The sequence below is a fragment of the Lytechinus pictus genome, chromosome 8 (assembly GCF_037042905.1).
Source record: "Lytechinus pictus isolate F3 Inbred chromosome 8, Lp3.0, whole genome shotgun sequence".
NCBI lineage: Eukaryota > Metazoa > Echinodermata > Echinoidea > Temnopleuroida > Toxopneustidae > Lytechinus > Lytechinus pictus.
Window position 1 is genome coordinate 30,016,986 of NC_087252.1, and position 25,070 is coordinate 30,042,055.

Sequence of the window (25,070 nt, forward strand, 5' to 3'; positions counted from 1 at the left end):
GGAAAGAAAGAACGAAAAAAAGAACAAAAGAAACAAATAAATCAAGAAAGAAAGAAAAGAAGGAAGATAGAGAGAGAAAAAAAAACAAGGAAAACATTATAAAAACAAAAGGAATGAGAAAATCAGTGAGAGAGAAGGGAACGGGGTAGTCGAGGTTTCAAAAAGGAAAAAAAAAACCTGTGTGCCAGTCCACCTAAAGAGGCAGATTCTGAGATATTATAAAAATTATAAATTGTCTGTTATGCAAGCGCAGGGGTATTGGACTGACGTCTTTCGGGGAAAATGACAAACTGTCGGCCCGACAGACGTCAGTCCAACAGCCCTGCGAGTCAGATACGCGCCGAGTAGAAATTTTCGGCAATTTATTAGACCTAAAACTTGGTAGTTCTAAACACTGTCGGTACAGAAAACTTTTTTTTTGGCAAAAGAAAATTACAACACTTTTACGATTGTAATTTATCAACAAAGATAATGGAACTCATAGGCCAAACAATAACACGGAACAGCCCGGCCTGTGAGACCCGACAGCTTATAATTTTCTCGACAAGTCCATCAGCCCTGTTCTTGAATAAGAGACAATTCATCTTTTTTTTCTCAACGGACACCTCAGACTCCGTATATGGCACCGACACGTTCAAACGTTATCTTTCAAACCTTTCCTTCTCCGTTCCATTCGATCTCTCTTTTTCCCATTTTGGTATGTTGTTTTCTTCTTTTTCTTTGCCTTTTTCTTTCATATGTCCTTTCTCTTATTCTCTTCTACTTCTTTTCTTTCTTTCTTTCTTCTTTTTTTCTATTCTCTCACCCCCTTTCTTAATTTTTTTACCGAAGGAAGCGCAGATTTACCGATGATACCCAGAGTAATGGGAGTCGCACCAGGGCTGCAAGGAAAATTCCACTTCTTCTGTTATATTTTATTAAAGGACAATAGAAATGATAGGCGTCGACGTGTAAAATATAATGTTCCAATGCTAATACGGTCAAATTTAACATTTTAATTTTCAACTCAGTTGATTGGGTCTACTGTGAGAACGCACCGAACAATCCTGGAGTTGATACATTTTTGGTTGATGTCAGTGTACACCCACGCAGTACCTAGTAATCCAAATTCGGGAGGCAACCCAAAGGTTTTGCTGATAGGGACGTTTGCAGTTGAAAGAGACACGCGATTTAATAAGGATGAGGTAACATAAATATGCACTTTTCCTCAAAATGTATTTTTTATTCAACTGTGCTTTTCAGACCAATTTTGGGGGGAGAGATCTACACAGTCATTCTTTAAGACAAGTAAAAGGAATAATTACTTATCCTGTACGAAATGAAATTGTTTGCAATTTTCAATGACAAAACTTAGTTGGCTGATTATTATTCCCCTCAAGGTGCTGTAATGCTAAATTTTATGCAAAAAAGGAAAATGTTCAAAACGATTATAGTTTACGATAGGACATCTAGAAACATTGAAATGTTTACTTCTTAATGTTTGTCCAGCTTGATTTATTTAATTGTTGATATCTGTATAATTAATTGAATACATGCAATATTCTAACTACTTTGAAAGTGAAATTAGCAGTGCTTTGTAGCCCTGTATAAAGATTAATTTTCCATGTATTTTTAAGTCATTAAACAGGATGGTCATTTGTGTGCGCTTTTTTCAAAATATCTTGTCTAACATTACAACATGATTGGTTTAACAACTTCATCTAACGGTCCTACGGGACTCTCAATAAATTTATTTTGTCTGTAAAATGTGAACAAACTGTTACACAATCCGCAATTTTCAAACAAACAAATTTGAAAGTCTGGGACCACTTATGTAACTTACATGTATAAAACGGGATATGCTGAACTACGTTCCCTTCAAATACCCTGCCCTAGGACAGATTATAAAAGACACTCTTTTGAATATGTTGCTACCACCGTATTTAATTCTCCCCTTGCAATACACAAGAATGCACGTCCCTCCATGCATAAAAAACACTTTAAATCATTAAAGATCTGACTGTCATACATATAATTCCCCTAAATATCTTGATGTAAATGTAATGATTCTACGAGTAATTGTTGATTTCACTCTATGTATATAGTGTATTTTGTTTTTACTTTATTATGTTACATTCGTTGAAATGCTGATGATCAGTTATTTGTTAAACTGCAGGCGATTTTGGAAAGCAATTTTGCATAACTGAACAGGCCTACCCTGCCGTATAAAATAAAGGAAACCAATAAATAAATAAAGGAATAGATAAATGAATAAATAAATGACTAAATAAATGAATAAATAAATGAATAAATAAATAAATAATCCCCCAGTATCTGTCCATATCCTTTTGCGAATCGACTAGAGAACTACTACTCAAAGCTTCATTGAACTATGATTCGCCAAAATGTTTGTGCATGCGCACAAGTATATATCGATAAAATATGGAGTTTGTAAGTCATCCCAATCGCCTGGCGGACTTGAGAAATCCATCGAAAATTTGACGGTAAGTTAATTATTTGCTAATATATATATCTTACAATTTCAAACCATGCTGTGTATACTTCCACCGATTCTACTACTGCTACTAGCTACTTCTACTTCTACTACTACTACTACTACTACTACTACTACTACTACTACTGTTCATAACAATGACGCTAACAATAATAATAATGATAATGATAATAACAATAGTGATAATAATAATAAGAATGATAATATAACAAACTATGCAATGTATAATTAACAATCTTATAAGAGTTACAAAATGATGCTAATGATATACTTCTACTACTTTCTACTAATAATAACACATACACTGCACTCACACACAAAATTAAAATGTATGTATTCTTAATACAGTGCGTGTACCACTTATATTTAAAGAATATCATTTGATAAATGATATGCATTGACAAAAAATAGAGTTGGGACTTTGGTGTTTAATTTTCCAAAATCACAAGCCCAGATCAGACATGCATGAGGCCTTGTGACTGTACTTCAAAATCTGATAAATTCATTGTTGCCTTATATTTTTACATGTAGCATACTTGGTACTAGTTTCTGATAGCTGTTCTCATACCTACAGCGGTGACGGAATGTCATCTTCCATGATAGTGAGAGGGCAAATTACCAGCAATTCGGCAAAGGCAATCATTCGTGTTGAACCTGTATAGCTGCATTTGCACATGTTCTGCGGATTCTTCGGTGCGGACTTTTGCTTCGCGCGCCCAGCTTATAACGTAAACAAACGTAGACTCTTCACTAGTCGCTTTGTAGCTATTTTTGCGGAGATTGCCTTCGTCAGGGTGTGAAACGGAAACGCGCAGGCTGGCCTGACAGTAGCCTATTATCTAGGCGGAGGCTGCAGTTATTGTCTTTGCTGTTATGCTGAACGCAAGCGATACATCTGATCTGGCAAAGACAATAACTGCAACCTCCGACTAGATTATAGGCTAGCCTGGCAATGGTGTTGTAAAGTTTTACGGTATTGCCTAGCTAGGCTAATAATGGGCAGTGTCATTGGAAACCGAAAGTAATAGCCAATTGTCCACAAAAAGTGGATTACAAAACCACGTTTGAAATACATGTTATGCACATTAGCATTTAACAAATGAAATCAAACAAATCTCCCAGGCATATATTGTCAAAATGGCATGAATGGTGATGGGTAAATGTCAATGCTACTTTCGTTCCCGAGTTTCACTTTCAGGTTGGCCTTGCAGTGAAAGTATCAACCACAACATGCGCGAAATTTGATGATGGGTGTGATGATGCGTGTTTCGACGCGTAGCCAGGTGGTGGTGGGAGCGATGGCTGGCGAAAGGCATTTTAAAAAAAAATCGTTTTCAATGGTAACTGATAATAAATCATATTTACCCGTCGTGTTTGGGTTCGTACATTTTCTGAACTAACAGCTGCGATTATTCAAATTCATAAAGGAATAGGTTCATAAAGGAAATAGTGGCAGAGGTTTTATTACCTAAAATTTACGAAAAGGCTGAAAAACTTCATCAAATTAAACCAAACAAATCTTGGCTTCTGTTGAAGCCCGTCGTAGCTTAGTGGACTACTCGCTGGGTTTTTGTGGAAGCCCGTCGCACCCAAAGGGTCAAGATTGAATATATAAACACTTAAATAGATGACGGATGGGTCAGTGATCGTTGTACATTCTATGACACAATTATGCTTTTGTCTGCACTGCGTTTAGATTGTCTGTCGTTTATGTTGGAGCGTGGGACACCAGAGATCGCTTTTTTTATTAGGAAAAGATGCCCTGTTGGACATGCTGAATTCTTGGAAACGATATTGTCAATCACTTAATTTGGACGTTTTGGCGGAGGGGGCAAAAGATATACATGTACTTATCAGAGTGTTTTTGAACAATATTCTGCCGGAAGATTTTTTTTTCTTTTTCCGCAGGATGAGAGGAACTGATGAACGACAGGACTTAGATTGGGCCCGAACTTAAGTATGGTTGGCCGAGATAGATCGACCCATCAGGCAGACTTTGGTAACAAAAACAGAGAGTTTGAATCGCTCGTTATCACGTCGGTCTTCTACATCCACACAACGAATGGCGCTACTTAAGTCATGTACATTCGTCCGTACTCAGGAATCCTCTCAATCGCAGTCTCTCAGAATCAAGAACGTTGCCAATCTTGTGCTTCTACATCCACAGGCGAATCCGGGGGGGGGGGGGGTGGGAGGGGCCCTGGCCCACTTTCCCTATTGGCGGCGAAAAAAAGAAGAAAATAAATATAATGGTTAGTTTCGGTCATGTTCGCTCATTTGGTTTACGTCGCAGATGATGCTAGCCTGCTAGTTTATAGTATACATACATGGAGACCCTACTGCGAATCAAAATCAATTTCCGACTCGATACTACTAAATATCTCAAACTGTAGCTATATTATAACTATCAGTAGGCAAAGCTTTATAGTAAAATAACATTGTTACTTTCAACATTAAATGCGATAATTAATTTTGTTTGGAGTGTATTAATTGTTTCAAATGAAAAGGGTCTAGGAACGAAAACTATTATACGTTACTCACGTGGCATTGTACAACAAAATATGCCATGTTCTACCTGCTCGATCTCAAAGTTTTGGAGAAAAATGAGATGCAATCAGTGGCGTACCGTGGGTCACGGCATTGGGGGGGGGCACCAGCAAAAGTTTTGAGTCACTAAGTGAGCGCGCGAAGCGCGCCCAGCTGCCAGGTATACCTAATAGATACATTTTAAGTACAGTGCCATTAAACGGATATGTCTCTCACTGGTCAAATAATGCGAACGCGAAGCGCGAGCTTAAAATTTTTGATATTTAGACCTAAAAAGGGACATTATAATCAATTTCTTGTAATCATGATATGTACCTGTCTCGCTAAATAATGCGAGCGCGAAGCGCGAGCTGAAATATTTGTAAATATTGACCCCAAAATAGGAAGATTTTAAGGACTATATTTAAAGGAATGCATTAAGAGTATACACATCTCACCATAGTCATCTAATGCGATTGCCAATAAGCGCTTGCTGATTTTGTTAGAATTACATCTAAACATGCACATAAAGCACTTGTAATCATGATTAATATACCCATCTCACTAATCAAATCTTGCGAGCGCGAAGCGCGAGCTGAAAATTTAGGAAATTCAGACCTGAAGAGGGGCATTTTAAGGCTTGTTTGTAGAAATTCACGAAGACCATACGTAGTTCACTAACCAAATGATGCGAGCGCGAAGCGCGAGCTGAAAATTTTTGATATTCAGATTAGAAAGAGGGACATTTAAGGACTGATTCTAGGAATCCATGGAGAGCAGACATATTTCACCAATCCACTACTGCGAACGTAAGCACGGACAGGAAATGTTTTATATCAAGACCTTAAAATTGGGCAATCACTTTAAGTAGTCATGAAAAAGAAGCATACTATTGTACATAAAACAATAACTCGAAGTGCGAGGAAATATATTTGGCAGTTTGGTGTATATTGACTTGAAAACGGGAGGTTTTAGTATAACAGGATAATATATCTCGGTAAACAGACAATGCGAGCACCAGGAACAATGAGGACATAGGCCCTGAGCAAATTATGTTTCATAAAGTTATGAAAAAAAATGTTTCTTATATAAGATAACATAACATAATTTTGATATAATATAACATTATAATGAACAATAATGTCTTTTTTCCACTTCGTTTCTCTTCCTTTCTCCCTACTTTCTCCTTTTCCCCGTTTTTTTTTTGGTCAGCCGATTGGGGGGGGGGGGGGGGCCCATGCCCCCCCCCCCCCGTAGTTACGCCACTGGATGCAACCATTATACCAGTCACAAAGTATTATACATCAACATGTACATGATGTAGGTAATCTATTTAGCATTTGGATGACAATCAATCTCGACCTTTTTTTAACCCTTAGGTATATTTCAGTGGGAAAACAGAGGTGCCAGTGTCTCGAAAATATGGGTGGTTTTGGACCATTTGTCACAGCAAGAGTTGTGAACATGGACAAATTGAAATGAACAGCGAGAATACTGAATTAATTTTGATAATATTTATATCAAATTAATGGAGTTGAATAAAATTTTCATAATACTATCAATCTGGTGTAAGAATATTAATGATTATAAATATATAGTACCCGGACTTTTGCAATATTACGTTCATGAACAAAACAACTGTTCCCTTTGTTGAAGCTATGTGTGTGGACCTTGGGACACTCAGATGCACGCGACTAACCATTATGAGGGGAAAGAAGTAACAACAAAGAAAAGGAAAGGAAAGAGAGGAGAGAAAAAAAAGGAAAAATAAGAGGAGGAAGGCGAGTGAATAAAATTAATTGTCACTCTTGAGAAATCTTGCTCGCGCTTCGCGCTGGCATTGCCTGTTAGGTGATTTACATATATTGCTCATTATCAAGCTTAAAATATCAAGTTTTGAAGTCAATGTACAAAACATATCTCAGCTCCGAAATCGAACTTTCATTATTTTGTTTGATTTACACATTTATTTTTAAAAAGTGTTCTGAAAATTTTTTTTTATATACGATAATATATAATGGTATATCTGAGATGAAAAGGCGCAGGTTGGTGATCATGGTATCAAAATACACAGATTTTTACAGGAAGATTAAATAAAATAAAATTAATCACCTATAATGTATATCAATCCATAATTCAAGGTCAAAGTTCAATTATTTTTTACATATGTATCATATAATATCTCTGAGATAAAATGCTGCATGTTGGTGATCTTGGTGTCCAAAAGCAATTTTTGCAAGAAGATAAAAAGGCACAAAAGAATCATAAAGAATAATCATTCACCTTTGAAATCCAAATTCATAGGTCAAAAGTTAATAATATCTATATGTATCCTTGCATAACCCCCCCCCCAAAAAAAAAAAGAAGAAAGTTTTATCCATTATGTTCGTATTTTATTTGTGAATAATGTAAAAAAAAGATGGCTATTTGTAATGAAAACCTGGATGTAGAATAATTTCACTTGAAATAAGGATAAAGACCATGTAAACGTATTTAGGGGTTAGAGGTCAATTAACTATTTCAATAACGTCAGGGGAATTTAAGTTAATAGGTCGATAACTTGATTGTAGCATGTAGGTATAGTGATTCTAATGTGGAAACGACTGGCCTGCATGGAAAATGAACACAAAATTAATAGTTGAATTGTTGAAATATGTAACGTCATTCATGGCTAGCTGTAAGCAGTCCTTAACAGGTCCCTTTCCGATCAGATCAAAACGTATTTACAAAATTTCTGTTCACGCTTCCCGGTCGCTGTTATTATTTAGTTGCATACATATCTTGTTCAGGATAACAATCGTTGCTTAGAATGCTCAAATTTTGAGACAAGATATCCATAAGTTAAAAAAAAAATCCACCCCCCCCCCCCTTGACGAAGGCTGGATCCGCTCATGTACATCCTTGACCACGTGTGATTATTTCTCATTTGACTTCATTTGGACAACTTAGGCTCAGTCTGGAGACGGATTTTGGGGTCATCTTAATGAAGACACGGTTTCAGAAAAACTGTATGAACCTTTAACAAAGGTATCGACGTTTATCCTGGATTCCCGAAAAATAGTGTTCACCTCCTGTTTTACAGAGGATCTCATGTTAGATGTTTAAAGCACTTCAGAATTACCAGATAGACAAAGGGAGATAATATGTTTTGACCGGACGAAGGCTCAAAATTAATTATTCTCGAACTTATGAGTAGTCAACATGTTGAATTAGACCTAACATTTTAAGCCAACCAGTACATCTTTAGAAAAAACGGTGTATGCAGCTTGAAAATGGTCAAATGTGAAACATTTATTAAATATTGTTCATTGTTGGTTTATACATTTATTGACATATTCATGTACAACACCTGTTAAATATTTTGGATACAGTTCCTGGACGGAAAATAAATTTGGAAGAATGGCAAACGTTGTATACCTTGTCGTATTTCTTCTCACAATGTCATATGATAAAAAGAGAACAAGTGGGGATGTGAAATCGTCAGCTTGCTCTTTGAGAATTCATCAGGACATGCATAAAACTGTTTACCGAAATAATGCAAATCTTTGAAATGTCATAATTTCAATAATATTCCTTGTGCAATTCTGATCAAATCTTAACCTGGAGTACTTCTTTTAATAATTATTCGATTAATTTTGTTTATTTTTATATGTATTTTTTCCTGAAAATTGATTAAAATAAATACATTAAAACAATTAAAATGTAATTTGGTATTCAATCCAGATACCACCATGTGTCATTGTCATATTCTCTCAGTATATCTCACATAACTGACCACTATTAATAACAACATAATTCTAATTTTTGCACAGGTGAAATTAAACGAAAATTATCTGAAGGAATTGATACTATCCCAACCTTACAGGGAGCAGGTCTTGTTGAAAATCTTCGAGTTTGACAATCATCATGCCCAAATGAAGGAAGTAAGCCAACAGATGAATAGCTTTGGTTTTAGAATATTTCACATGGTCTTAACTGTTGGCAAAGCCGATCACACACAAATAGATAGCAGTCGAGCTAGCAGCCTGCCCACGCTGAAAATTAGCATGTTTTTTAATTTTTTTTGTGCATTATACATTGACAACACAGCTGATGGAGAATCTTATGTATGCTGAAAATCAAATTTTCTTAGCCTTTCTATAACGAAACCTATATAATTGTTTATTTTCTTGAAACTTGGGTATTTGGGTAATCAAGTTTTATTGATCATCTTGCCCACGTTTCAGATCATATGATCAAAATGAAAGCTCGTTTAGCGTAATAAAACCTCGACCACGTTGTCGTATCAATATAAAACTTAACCAAGGTTAAAATTTCCATTTATGATGTAATTTTGATAATATAATTCTCTAATCATAAAGCTTCAAAACTTATCCTAGTTGCGAATTGACCTCATTACATATAATATTGTGAGATCATAAAAAAAAACATTTGTATCAATTGCATTTAAATAGAGCTTAATAAGTTGGATGATTTAAGAAATTAATTGATGTACCGAATAAAATATAAAGTACCAAGGATAGATCGATAATGTACCCCACAATTTATTTTTCTAGTTGAGATGAATTATGAATAATAAAACCATTTGTTTTGCGTCAAGAAAACTTTGAAACCAGTCAAGCGCCATTATACCTTTATGTACATTTTACTCAAAAAGATGTAATGAATATCTATGTCTTTTTAACTGAATGTATGTTTTGAATATATTTTTGAATGTTTTCTTGTTTTCACTGTTACTATGTACATGTATAACGTAGACTTAAATGTTGTACATCCGCAAGACTCTCTTTAGAGGTAGTTCTCTTGAATTATAGACCACGCTGTATAAAAATAAAGAGGATGAAACAAATGACTAATATATAAATGTTTCAATATTTTCATTAAATATGTTTTTAGATTAAAGAGGTTCAAGATCGCATTGATGCATCTATCAAGGAGGCGCCTTACATGACAGACACATTTCCAGTAAAGTGGAATACATTTTTATGTGAAATAGAAGGCAATGGTAAAGATACTTGGACTGTGAAAGAGGTGAGAAGATGCATTTTTTCGAATCTTATAACGAGATGTAATATTATGCATTATCATCCTAAATGTTAAATTGGTTTATTTAGTGGAGACATAACTGTAAATGGAGTGAAGGATAATAGTCTACTTTTACCAAGTAGAACTTGTTACACATTGCACTATAATATAATCTGATACCAGAGGCCTAAATCCGATCCGAGTAGGGGGGGGGGGGGGGTGATAGCAATATATTGACATGAAAATTTAAAATTGGGAGACTTCCGAAACACGAGGTAAATGATAAGCCTTTTACATAATATTACCTTCTTTCACTTATGTTTATCAGTATTTTTTTTTCCAATGACCAAATTGTAACTACAAAGCAGGAGCAAATCCAGCCTTCGCCAATAGGGCGGGGGGGGGGGGGCGGAATTTTTTAGCCTTCCTTTCCCTGATCGGCATCTCGAAGTTGATTTTTGTTTGTTTCTTGAAATGGTAGCCCTTTAACTGCTTCAGTTTGGGGGTAATTTATTCTGACATATCGTCGAAGAAAAAACATTCACGTTTTCTAGCTTTCGGCAAGTGCGCTGACCTCATGCGGTCGATTTAAAAAGTCAAATCTAAATGGAAAAAATCAAAAGATAAAGGTTTGCTCGTCAAACCAGTCACGGATATATAATATTCTTTTTTTCAATCTTTCAAATAGGCACTGTTAACAATGCAGAAATCATGGGGAATCAAGGATAAGGATGAATTGCAGAAAATGCTGAAGTGGTGTCACGATACAGGCCACATCATATATCACCAAGGGTGTGACCTTATCGTATTAAAGCCACAGTTCCTGAACAGCATCGTCAGTAATATCATAACGGTCGTCGACAGCGAGAAAATGGTGAGGATCGATCTGGACTCATTTAACAGTGTGTTGTAAAAAATGTTAGACCTTTATCCCAAGTCTTCTTATTCTCATTTTCCCCCTTTGCACCTGACTTATTACATTCGTTGTTATCTCACCTCCTTTATATTGAACTTTATTGTATCATTTCATACGAAGACGTACACGATGAAAGCAACTTTTTTTTTTTTTTTTTTTTTGGGGGGGGGATCTAGAAGATATGCTTCGTTGCAATAAATATATACATCGAAATATCATATAAAAAGTCATGTTAATTAGGTTATGATTCATTCATATTTAGACCACGATCAGGAGCCTTATAACTTAACACTAATATAATTTGTATCGTCACTGTGATTCTATCATTGTTATTACCTTGCAGCGAGGCAAACTCAGCGAACATTACAAAGAACTATGTAAGAAAGGGATACTACATATAGACATAATTAAAGATGTTTGGAATGAACATAAAGGAGAAGATGCCCAACTTGAAGACATTATCAACATGATGATCAAGTTTGATCTCATCTGTGAAATTCCAGATACAAAAGACGGGGTGAGTTGTGACGATATGTAATGAAACCATTTTTTTTCCATATGAAATTAGGGCAAGGAATAAAGCATTATGACTGTTATTACGCCTCCACACAAAATAGAAAGTCCCCAAAGGATTTCACTTTTTCAGGTTGTCAGTCCATTTCGTTTTTCGTTATCGCTGTCTAACTAAGATCAACGTCAAACTTACATCCAATGAATTATTCTGATTTATTTTTTAAAATTATGGGATATGCCACAGTATAGAGACATATTTTTTTTTACTGCTACAGAGTCATGGTTATCTTTGAGCTGCTCAAGGTGACTTTCTGTGCCTGAGTTTTATCTCAAATATTAAATAATTTCATACAAATTGGCTTATTATAACCATACTCCCATGATGCAGCGGATAATCCAAATTTCTTTTATGAACCGAATAACATACAGTGGTGCTGAGTTAGCGTACCCCAGCTATAAATGAACATATTTCAAGCAATAAGATTCTGCCATGTTTTAGATATTTATTAATTTATTTATTAAAATATCTTTATACAGGAACACAAGCTCAGATTGAATGTTTTTTTCAGCATGGTCCTGTTAACATAAAATACCGATATATACATAAAATATAAAAGTGTAACTTAAGTTCTATATAAGTAATTAATGAGTTCAATAAAATTAAGATAACATATTCCATTTTTGAGAAAATCGCTGAAATGAGAATAGTTATCCTGTAGGCAACACAATAACAGTAAAATATAAACTATGATGTCATTGACATAGCAAATAATTCAACAAAATATATGAAGGAAATTAGGAATCCATCATTGTTCGTTTGTTTGTATTTATTTCGATATAAAAAGATAAAATATATACATGCTCAATTTAACATAACGTACAGATCATATGGAGGATAGGCCATTTCAGCGGTATTAATAAAATACCACTGTTCTTCCATGGGGTCCTTTAAAACGTAAATACATGAATATAAAACAAATATACAAAAATATAGACAAAACTTAATTGAATGCATGACAAGAAAGAAAAATCACCCCATCCCACCCACCCATTAAACAAATGCAACAACAGGCAAAATAATTATGGAAAACCAAGATACAATTGAATATTGGATTTAAAGGACTGAATCATTAAACTAGACGACAAATTAATTGGTAATTTGTTATAAAGTGTAGCCAACCTATACACACATGTCCGTTTACAGCTATTTGACTTTGGTTTGGGAAAAAAAAATTATTTTCTGTACGCAGAGAGTAAGGATATGATTTACGAGAAAACTGTGTTTTCATGTAATCAGGTGCAAAACTATTCTAAACTTTAAACAACATTACGTACATATGTTCCTTTTGCCGAGTATTTAAAGTCTTCCATTTCAAAATATCATGGATATATTATGAGGATGAAGTATGCAAATATGGATAATTTTTAGAATAATTCTTCCTGCACGATTTTATAACTTTTGCAATAAATTAAAATATTTTTTAGATGCAGATTGCCAAACAATATCAGCATGATCAAAGTGTGGAAGGGTAACCGAAAAATATATTTATTTTAAACTAGATTCATCAACAAATCACCTAAGTCTGCCAAGGAAACAACTCATTTTACCAATTTTGAACACATGTGATCAACATGATCATTCCATTTAAGTTCTCTATCTATAAAAACTCCAATATATTTAACACTTTCTACCATTTGAATATCAGTTTCGCGAATGCATGAGTGAAAAGTTTTATGTCTTGCCAACATAATATTATGCTGAGTACCTAAAAACATACGGTCTTATTGCAATTAAGTTTTAATCGATTTTTACTCATCGAACTTGCCACATTTTTCAGTTCATTATTAAATGTTCTTTCAACCACAAGTGGAATTTTGTCCGAGAAATATAAAACAAAATCATCGGCATATATTGGAAATAACATTTATGAAGAGAGCATAACAAATCATTTATGAATATAACGAAAAGAAACGGACCTAATATAGACCCCTGGGGTATACCATTTGAAATTACATATTCATAAAAAAGACATTATTTAAACAACTTTTAATTTTGCGTTCGGAAAGATAGCTCAAGAACCAATCGAGTAATTTACCAGTAACTCCAAGAAAAGAAAGTTTAGATAAAAATATTTGGTGATTGACTAAGTCAAAGGCTTTTTGTAAATCTAAAAAGACGGCTCCCGTATTATCCCCATTATCCATGGCAAGAAGCCATTAATCTGTAACCTTTGATAGGGCTGTCGTAGTTGAGCGTTTAGGTCTAAATCCTGATTGTTCAGAAATGATGGTTTGTTTTTTATTAAGATAATGCAATAGTTGTTTTTGAATGACCCTTTCAGGTAACTTAGAAAAATATGGGAGTAATGAAATGGGTCTGAAAGTATCAGGATTCAATTTATCCCCCTTTTGTGTAAAGGTATTATCTTGACAACTTTTCATTTACCTTGTACTCTTCCGTCTACAATATATTTATTTATTAAATAGGTTATTGAGGGAACTAAATCATTTGCACAAGTCCTTAGAATAAATATAGATATACCATCAACTCCAACTGACTTTTCGTTTTTAAGTGTAATGATTTACTTCAAAATATCACTTTCTTGTATCTCGTTTAAATTAAATATATCATCAATATCTAGTACTTCAGGAAAATCTGTTAAACCTTGCGTTTGATCAATAGATATGTTGTTAGCAACACTTGCAAAATGTAGATTAAATTTATTAGCAGTATCGAAAGTGTCACCAGTGCATGAATGTTTAGCAGATGATACATTACGATTTGATATAAAAGACTTTAATACGATCCAAGACTCATTTCTAGTTTGAATGTTACATACTTTTTCATAATAATTTTTTTTTCAATGTCATAGGTGACTTTATTTCTTAAGCGCTGATACTCTACCCATAACCTTTCCTCTTGTTTAGATTTAGCTTTACGTTTAATTCGACCTCTCTGTTTCATTAAGTTGAAGAGGTGTTCATTTAAGCCAGGGAGAGTGTTTGTTCTTTACACGTTTAGTTTCAAATGGCATATGCTTATCCACTACCTCTAGCAAAAGTTCCTCCCACCTTTTTACTGCATCACTTATATCATCAAAATTTTCTATTTCATTCCAATTTTGGTTCTTAATATCAGATTTAAAATGACTGATATCAATATTTCTACACTTCCTAAAAGTTATATATTTTTATGGGTACCTATTGAATGGGATTTCCAAATGAGAAAACTCTTAGCATGATCACTAAGCCCATTATCAATTACACCAAAAGACCTCAAATTGTTTATAGAATTTGTAAGCATATGATCAATTAGTGTTGAGGAACCGCGTACTATTAGTGTATATTTAGAAGTTAGAGAGTCAAAAGGGGCCTAAGCTTTCGATCCTAGCAGAATCTTCGTCGGAGGCAAAATGACAATCATATAAAGTGGAACAAACATAATATAGACCATAGACATGCAATAGCAACACAAGAAACAAGGAGACAAAAAGGGCATTAGAGAGTTGTGATGACCAATCAGGTTAGAGAAGGGGATGAAAGCAAAGGAGTAGGCAGACACAAAGGGAAGTCAGTGTAAGTAAGGCCAGTAAAAAGCTGTGAGGGATTAAGACAATTGGGCAGGCAACATCAAACAGGATCTGGAACAAAACAGTGATAGGGGTGTGAGGAAATGATGAATAACAAGAGAATTAGTGAGAGGTGGGTCAAACAGGTTACAAGGAAAGGCATAATAAACTGGTGCATAAGAGTGGGGAAAAAAGTGGGAATGAAAGGGGAACAACTGATAATGTGCAAAAGACATATAAGTATATATGAAAAAGAAAAAAAAAACATACACATATATATAAATATATAGTGAAACTAGTATTGTAAATCCGCTAGGGGTGAAGGGAAAAACCCAAAAAGCTATATAGTGGAAACAAGACATGTATATATGAAAAGGGAGAAGCAAATTGCCTAAAAGGGTAGAGTAAATATAGAAGCCGAGGTTGTATAAGAGAGGGGGAATGTATATGAAGAAACTACAGCATACATGTAACTAAATAAAATAAATATGTAGTAAGTCCAAAAGAGGTGAGTGGAGAAAAAATATGTTTAATGTATATATATATATATATATATATATATATATATATATATTACAACGCCTGAATGTGGAAGGCAAAAATTGGAGCTGAGCCTGTAAGAGATATGGGAGGAATGTAGAGGAAGAAACCATAATATAACTAATCTAGAAGAGCTGAGGGGAAAAATTTATATAGAGAGTGGATAAAAAAGACTAATCAGTCGTTCCCCTCTTGGATGTTCAGGCCATGGGGTTGGGTGGTGCGAAGTCGTCTCATCAGGAACTTCTCTCTGCTAGTACGGACTGAGTCAGGATGGGTACCTAAAGATTCGATGCCCTTTAGCATCATGTCAGTTATGGAGTGGTTGGGAAGGTTAAAATGGCGGCCAACTGGAGTGTCCAGCTTTGCTGTGTTAACGGTGGATCTGTGCCCGTAGAATCGTTTCTTGAGTGTAGTCTTGGTTTCCCCTATGTATTGTACCCTGCAAACTCTACAAGTGATGAGATATACAACATTAGTGGTAGAGCATGTGATGTTGCCCTTGGTTTGGTGAGAAAGGCTGGTAGAGTTGCTGGTGAAAGTGTTGCCCTCGTGAATGTGTATTTCACATATCGTCGGCGGTCATCCGAACCGTCGTATCAGTCAATTTTTGTAAAAAAAAAAAATCGATTTAGAGATTTTTGCAGAAAATTAAAGTACAAGTCCTACTCTATTCATAACTAAATTTCTAGGTAGCAATTTATTTTATTTTCTGAGATATGACAGGATTTTTACGGCGATGCCATACATTTTTTTAATAAAATGCGGAAATCCCATTCGAAACGTGTACCGTAACAGAGCGATACGACGTTTTGACTGACCGCGATTTTAATGCGCGCGGTCAGCCAAACTGTCGTATCGGCCACCTGCACTGTGTTGACTTTGCACGTGAAAAGCGATACAACGTTTTGACTGACCGCGCGCATTGAAATAGCGATCAGGGTTGTTGAATTCCCTATGGTGATTTTGTACGAGGGAAATCTAAACCGCTCAAACCGAAATTACAAGCATGTAGCTCTTTTGCGCTATTTTTCTTTGATCCTTTCTTTTGTGAAAAAATACGGATACCATTGTCAAGTAATTGTCTTGGTTTTTCCAACCATGTATTTTCGAGCAATCAATATGTTTTACAGCTGGGGGAACTAGATGTGAAAATTATAGTAAACTTTGAAGTCGATTTTCTCTAAAATGGGTTTGCACCGTCGCGACGGTCTTCCGAACTGTCTTCCGAACCGTCGTATCACACATACGACGCGTCGTATGTGTGATACGACGGTTCGGAAGACCGCCGACGATACGATGCACCTGTTGCTGGTACATTTGAAGGTGCCATGCTGTATGGGAGAAGAATGGTTAGTGAGGGAGGGCACTTCAGCACGAACAATGAGGTCCCTGAGATTGGGTGGGCGTCGGTATGCAAGGGGAGGGGTATCGGGAACGGCCTGTAGGAGACGATCAGAAGTGTGTAAAATGTGGTGGTTATCACACAGGATTTTAAGGAGAGGGGGTAGAGTGGGATGGAAGGCGGTCACAAGCGGTATTCTGTCAGTAGTCTCCTTGTCACTTTGTGGTTTGAGAACTTCAGATCTGGGGAGAGAACGAACTTTGTTAATTGCCAGTTGGACTGCCCTGGCACCGTGGCCCCTGCATGGCACAGAGATGTATCTTCAAATTCCTGGCATGGAGGGAAAAATCAGGGTCCTCGGAGCAGATGCGGCGAAGTCTGAGGGCTTGATTGAAAGCGATGCCGGTTTTGCAGTGACGGGGGTGGCAGCTGGATAAGTGCAGGTACTGGTGGGTATCTGTGGGTTAAGTGTGCAGGGTAGTATTAATACCATTAGGCTTTTTCTGGCCTGTGATATCAAGGAAGTGGGTTTCCTGTTGGGAGAAATCCGAAGTGAAGTTGATGGTCCTGTGGAAAGAATTGATGTGGTCAATGGATGTATGGAGGCTATCTTCCTCCTGGTCCAGATGGAGAAAATGTCGTCTATGTAACGCCACCAAATCCATGGGCGACAGGGGGCTAAATCTAACATCTGCTGTTCCAGCTTCGTCATGAAGAGACAGGCGAATGAAGGAGCCATCCGGGTGCCCATTGCTGTACCGAATATCTGTAGGTAGTGCTTGCCCATGAATGTGAAGTTGTTTTTCGTTAGTACATGAGACATCAGAGATTTGATATCGTATATGGGGGGACTGGAATGGCCGCTGGCGGCCAAGGCTTCATATGATGCTTGGATACCTTCATCGTCGGGAATATTGGTGTACAGTGAAGAAACATCGGAAGTGCCGATGATCGCAGTCTCGGGTATCTGGTCCATGATGTCGTTTAGTTTCCTGAGAAAGTCTGGAGTGTCGTGGATGTAAGAGGGTGCACGTGAGACTTGGGGTTTGATGTGGTAATCAGCAAAGAGGGAGATGTTCTCTGTTGGGGAACCATTTCCTGAGAGGATGGGACGACCGGGGTTGCCAGGTTTGTGGATCTTGGGGAGGAGATAGAAGCGGACAGGTTTAGCATTAGTAGGGAGAGAAATTTGTGGGCCTTCCCAGAGAGATGATTGTGTTCTTTCATATCATTCAGTGTCAATTGGATCTGTAGGGAGAAATTACAAGTAGGGTCAGAATCGAGGAGTGCATAGTGAGATCGATTATTGAGATGTTTCATGGCTTCATCGATGTACTGCTCGCGGTCCATAACGACGACGGCTGATCATTTGTCTGCAGGCTTGATGATGATGTCGGACCTGTTTTTAAGTGATGAGAGAGCCTGGCATTCTTCTCGAGGAATGTTGTCATGTGCTCTGCTGTCGATGGTATCTGTGGAGCGAACTTGGGATGAGACAGCTTGAATGTAAGTTTCAAGGGAAGGAATTTTATTCTTGGGTGGAGTCCATGTGCTTTTCTTATAGAAGGGCTCGGGATCAGAAGGGGGTGAACCTAAAAAGAACTCTTTGAGACGTATCCTGCGATAGAATGTAGAGAGGTCTTGGCTGAGAGCTATCTGGTCAACTTCTGGTGGCGTGGGGCAAAACGTGAGCCCTTTAGAGAGAAGAGAGGTTTCTGCTTGGGATAGAGGGGAGGATGAGAGATTAACAACCAAATGTCCTATTTAGAAGTATTAGTTAGTCCTAACGAATAAATACTATTGATTTGATTGCATAGTCTGAAAATTACTCTGGCGTTTTAGATCAAAATTTGCATCTCCCATTATTATTATTGAATAGTTAAATCCACTAACAAAAGATACCATTTGTTCATAGTAACCGAGAACTGCACTATTGGAATTAGGAGGTTTGTACCAATTAACAAATATACTAGGCTGTGTCTTTTTAAATGAGTAATAATCGCTATTGCTTCTATCCAGGACAAAGAATCATGCTCTAATAGCGTCAATTTTAAAGTTACGTGGAGTAAAGTTGCAACTCCACCTCCTACTCTGTTTCTATCTTTATGGATTATATCATAATTTGGTATAAGTACCTCACAATCATTGATGCTATCATCTAATCTAGTTTCATTAAGTGCAAATATGTGAATTTGATTGTCAGTGAGAATTGAACGTATTTCATCAATATTCCTCAATAAGCTAACAATATTTAACTGCGCTAAACGTAATCCCTTTAATTAGAACTCCCGATATTTACATTTTTACGTCATGTCCAACAAATGCTTTACTATAAATCGGTAGGTTTAAAGTATCTGAAGTATCATTATAAAAAGGAATTTTTTCATTATACATTTTGGACATTTCCAATCTAAGAAAAGTTCTGAATCATCGTTTTCAATCCTCAAAGCAATGTTGACACAAGAAATATAAACCCATAAATTACAAGATGTACAAAGTAGTCCCTTTTGGTTATTTTTCACGCTCTTGTTACATATAGCACAAGGAAAACGTCTATTCATTTACAATGATATAGAAGAAAAAAAAACACCCCCCCCCGACCAAAAAAAAAAAATCCCCAGACCGCAATTACATAAAAATATAAAAGTAATTATAATGAATGGATTGAACGAAAGTTGAAATAAAAGTATCTTGGTAAGCGAAATGTCCTTTTTTTCCCCTACCCTTGCTAAGTGTAGTATAAAAAATATTGAAATGAAAAGTCATTTGACCGAAATTGTCCATGAAGTAACTACGAACTGGTCTATCAAGAGAAGAACATTCTTGGATATTATCGGGAAGTTTATTCCACAATTGAGGGACTGAATATAGAAATACTCTGCTGATATGAAATTGTATTTACATTTAGGGGATGAACATATTTTTGTTAATTGAACGTAGTTGCCTATCCGGGTGATACTCATTGACAAGCTGTTAATATTAACATTAGAATTGTTTAATAAACACTTTTTGTATCAATTCTGAAGTTAATGTCATTCAAATGGGGTTTGCAAATATGTTTACTAACTCATATAGGTGTATCATTGGCATCTGGATTTATTAATTACAGCCCTGCCTTATTTTGGCGCTAATCAAACTTTACATTACATAAAAAAAAAATAATAATACAAAAAATATCAAAGCGTGAAGACCTACCTCATAAATATGGTATTAAACTTTTTGGGAGAATATATTCTTTCAAGTCATATCTATTAATTATGTATTTATAAAATACCTTTTAAATTATATCTTAATCACCATTTTGTTACATATTATGTTGTTCATTCACACAATTCATATTCATCGGATCACAATAAATGTCAGACTATGTCTACTTACATAGTCTATGGACAAACCTTTTTTACAGTTTCGTTTATGTGAGTTAAATTGCATATTCCATGTTTTGTAAACAATATATATTACGTTAGGTTTTTAACCTTTTCATCTGTTACGTCATATATCATATGGCAAAAATCAATAAAATGTCATTTACTCAGATAATGGAAATTTGTTCTTTTATTGTACCTTCTATAATATGGGGACATCCCGATAGACCGCGGGTCCGATAGACCGCGGGTCCGTTAGACCGCGGGTCCGATAGTCCGCGGGTCCGATAGACCGCGGGTCCGATAGTCCGCAGTGTGTGTAAAATTATGATCAGATATATCAAATGTCATCGAGAGGTCCAAAGGTCAAATGATACGAAGCCATGGGGTTCTATCAGGTGCGGATCCATGGGGGGCCGAGGGGGAACTGCCTCACCCCCCCCACCCCCAGCTCAAAAAAGAGGGGGAATAGGGGGAAAGGGAGAGAATTAAAAAAGAGGAAGATGGGAAAAGAAGAGAATAGAAAAGAGAGTAAGAAGGAGAAAGGAAGAGAAGAAAAAAAGATAAGAAAAAGGGGAAAGGAAAGACAAAGAAAAAAATGGAGAAGAAAAGGGGAAAGAAGAGTAAAAAAAGAGGAGGGAAAAAGAAAAGAAGAAAAGAAAGGAGAAAGGAAAAGGGGGAAACTGAAGAAGAAAAAAAAAGAGGAAGGAAGAGAATAATATTTAAATAGAGAGGAAGATGGGAAGAAAGATAAGAAAAAAGAGAGAGAGAGAGGAAGAGGGGAAAAGTAGAGAAGAAAGAGAGAGAGAGGGAGGAAGGGGAGGGAGAGAAGAAAAAAAGATTAAAAGAGAAAAAAGAGGGAAAGGAAAGAAAAAGAAAAAGGGAGAAGTAAAGGGGGAAAGAGAAAAAAGTGGAAGAGGGAAAAGAAAGAAAAGAACATAATAAGGAAAAGGGGGAAAAGAAGAAGAAAAAAAGAGGAAGAGAATAATATTTAAAGAGAGAGGAAGATGGGAAGAAAGGTAAGAAAAGAGAGAGAGAGAAGAAGAGAAGAAAAAGAGAGAGTAAGGGGGAAGAGAGGAAAAACGAGAAAAGAGAGAGAGGAAAAGAGGGAAAGAAAAGACAGAAAAAGAGAAGAAAAGGGGGAAAGAAAAGATGGGGGGAAAGAGAAGAAAAGGGGGAAAAGAAGAGGGGGAAAGAAAGAGAGAAAGAAAGAGAAAGGAAGGAAGGGGAATGAGGATAAGAGAAAGAAAAAAGAAAGAAAAGGAGATGGGAAACGGAAGAGGGAGATGTTGACCTGGACGTCGATTTGATGGCGCCAAAATGACGTTCGAACTATGGGGCGCTGAATTGATGTTCGATCTAGCGGGGCACCAAATTGATGTTCGAACTTGGGGAGCGCTAATTTGAATTTTGACCATAATGCGTCAAATACATGTTTCAGAGAGGGGGAGGGAGGACAAAGTTATATTTCACATGGGGGCGCCAAGTTTATGTTCAACCGAGGGCGCCAAATTGACCTTGAACTTTAATAGGGGGCTTCATGCACATTCATTTTCGACCGGGGGTGCAACATTGCTCGTATTGCCTGTTTATAGTGAAATATATGTCCTGCCCAAAAAACTTAAATTAATGCGGCTGAATTAAAATATCCCGTTTTTACGATAACAGAAAAAACAATATTTTCGAGTTTTAAGTCTGTTTAGCGAGAAAGATACACTGTTCAGGGTCACAAAAAAGGGTTATTATCAAATTCAGCTCGCGCTACGCGCTCGCAATATTTGATTAACGAGGTATTCATCCTCTGCTTCAATCCCACATGTAAGTGTTAGTGTTTTTCAAGTCAACATACATAGGCCGATCCAGGGGGCAAAGATTTTGCCCCCCCCCCATGGTGGCGCAAAAAAGGGGTAAGAAACAGAAAAAAGGAAGAGAAAAAGGACAAGCAATTAGAATAGGAATTATACCTTAGTCCTTCTTAAGTCAGTATATAAATAATTGAGCTCGCGCTTCGCGCTGGCATCAATACATTGTTTAGTTATATACGCATCCCGACCTTACAGTTTTTTATGCGAGCGAGAAGCACAAGCTGAAAATATTTGATATTCTAACCTGACAACTGAAAATGTATTTTTCATTTCATCATTATAAAAGTTTTCAGCTAGCGCTTCGCGGTCGCATTCATTTCTTAATAGATATGCATCGTGTTCATCATAACAACTACTAACATAGGCGGATTGAGGCGGCCCGAGGGCAACCTCCCCCCTATTGACAGGGCAAATAAATTGTGAAAAACGGGGAAAGAAAGGAGAAAAAAGAAGACAAAACATAAAAGGAGGAAGACGAGTGAATAGAATAAGGTCAGGAGAAGACTTGGAAAACAATTTTAAAAAATATTTAATGTCACTATATTAAAGTTTCGCTCGCGCATCGCGCTCGCATTGCCTGTTCAATTAGATACAAATCTTGCTCAATAGGCTGATATGTAGTTTAAAGTATCAAGTTTTGATATCAATATACAAAAAAAAATCAGCTCGGACATTGACCTTTCATTATTTTGTTTTATTTACCAATTTATGTTTTTAAGTGCTCTGGAAAATGTCCGTTTTATGGTTTGAATCAACATTTGCAACATTTTGTGCGCTCGCACTATTTGCCAAGTAGGCCTACCTATTGTCTTTTTATATTTCATATAAGATTCTCTAAATATACCTTTTCAGGTGTCTCGATTGTAAAAAAAATAATAAAGGCCTATGAGCTAGCGCTGCGCGCTCGCATTTTGATTGGTGAGTTATGTATACCTATATATTAATTCTATAACAAACTACTTAAATCCCCCCATTAAAAAATTCCGGATCGCAATTTGCGCTCGCATTATTTGCTAAAAATATATCAACCAATGAATCCTATTTATGATTACAAAAATACTTAAAATATCCAGTTTTCAGGCCTCATGCACTGTCAACAAATTTCACACACTCATTAGGTTTAACAGATTAATAAATATGAAATAAGATTTGTATGAATTCATAATAACTAAATTTTCCCTTTTTCAGAAATAAATATCAACAAGTTTTAGGAAAAAAAATAGAAGATAGTCATCATTCTTATATGATGACAAAATGTCCTTAGGCCTAAAATGTCTCGATCCTAGGTCAAATAAATAATAAAATATCAGCTCCGCTTCGCGCTCGCATTATTTATATAGTGCTATCAAATTTCCCTATATACACAGTGCTGTAAACAGTGCTTAAATTGACCCTTTTCATATCGGAATTTCAAATATTATTTTCAGCTCGGGCTCTGCGCTCGCATTATTGATTTTTATGATGAAGAATGAAATGTATTCAGATTGCCAGGATTCTGTCTAACTCTAAAACACGTGCACGCATGTTTTTTGAGATACAAAGCTTGATCTTATTCAAAACGTGCTAAAATTATCCAGTTTCAAATCAGAATATCCAAAATTTTCTGCTCGCGCTTTGTGCTCGCATTATTATTGTAGGGAGATACCAAAAATTACCCATCCTTTTTCATGATTGACAAACATGAATCGAATGTCCCATTGGGGGATTTGAAATCTCATCTTTTTAGGTTGGAATATCAAAAATGTTCAGCTCGCGCTTCGCGCTCGCATTATTTAATCGTTGAAATGTGTATCGTCTTAATGGCTAACTGCAAAACATCCTTAACTGGTCCCTTTTCGACCAGGCCAGAACGAATATTTAACATTTCTGCTCGCGCTTCGCGCTCGTGGTAATTATCTAGTTACATACGCGTCCTGTTCAGGTTCACAAACATTGCCCAAAATGTTCTATTTTCAGGACAAAATACATGAAATTTCATTTTTAGATTACATAGGGCTTAAGAGATTATTACACATTTATGTTGCTTATAAAGTACAGCTAGGAAATGACTGTTAAAAAAATAGAAAGTCAAAAAGGGGCCTAAGCTTTCGATCCTAGCAGAAACTTCGTCGGAGGCAAAATGACCAAAAAATGTTTAAAAAATAGAGAGAATCAAGATTAAGAAAAAATAGAGAGAAAAGGAAAGGGATTAGGATGAAATATAATATTATTTTCCAAATATTATGTCAAAATCTATCACAACCTTGTATTTTTTTAATAAAAATGTCAGGATATTTGCTTGCTCGCTTCGCTTACTGGCAACTTCTTATTAATTTTATGCGATACACCATATCGAGCCCCCTCGAAATTGTTGGCTCATTACGGCACTGGGACAACCCCTTCAAAGAAACAAACAAAAAATCAACTTTGAGCGGCCGATCGGGAAAAATATGGGTGAAAAAATGGCCCCTCACCCTATTGGCGGAAGCTGGGTCCGCCCCTGACTTAGGCTTTCAGGATATAATACATGAAAAATCTATTAAAAAAAGATCGCGCTTCGCGTTCTCATTATTTATTTAGGCCTTGTGAGATACCTCAATTTGTTTTTAAGAATGAAATCTCAGATTTTCTTTGACGTCTACCCCCCCCCCATTTCATTTATTTTTTTTAACTTGGTGCCCTCGCCACCCCCCCCCCCCCGTGCACCCATGCTGAATAAATACGCCACTGATGAGGAGAATTAGTCGATTGCTTCGAGATTGCATTATTCCCAAGAGGTTATCATTAATATTATTGAAGGGTATTCTAACACAACAGTACAGAAACTACAGCTCCCGTTCACACAATATTCTAGTAGGGCCTACTCTGGTTAGAAGTTAAACCAAATTGAACCCCCCCCCCAAAAAAAAAATTTCTCGTGCTTCGCGCTCCCA

At 36.3% G+C, this 25,070-nt stretch overlaps 1 protein-coding gene across 1 annotated transcript in view; it reads left to right on the forward strand.

Annotated features, from left to right (window-relative positions):
• The window catches only part of LOC129266549 (uncharacterized), a 37,753-nt gene extending 20,175 nt beyond the window's left edge, over positions 1 to 17,578 (forward strand). Inside the window, exons 5-10 of the mRNA XM_064104197.1 lie at positions 1,011 to 1,184; positions 8,833 to 8,943; positions 9,917 to 10,051; positions 10,734 to 10,919; positions 11,305 to 11,478; positions 17,450 to 17,578. Of these exons, the coding sequence (XP_063960267.1) occupies positions 1,011 to 1,184; positions 8,833 to 8,943; positions 9,917 to 10,051; positions 10,734 to 10,919; positions 11,305 to 11,478; positions 17,450 to 17,578 (909 nt within the window). The remainder of the gene's footprint in view (positions 1 to 1,010; positions 1,185 to 8,832; positions 8,944 to 9,916; positions 10,052 to 10,733; positions 10,920 to 11,304; positions 11,479 to 17,449) is intronic.
• The last annotated feature ends 7,492 nt before the right edge of the window (positions 17,579 to 25,070 follow it).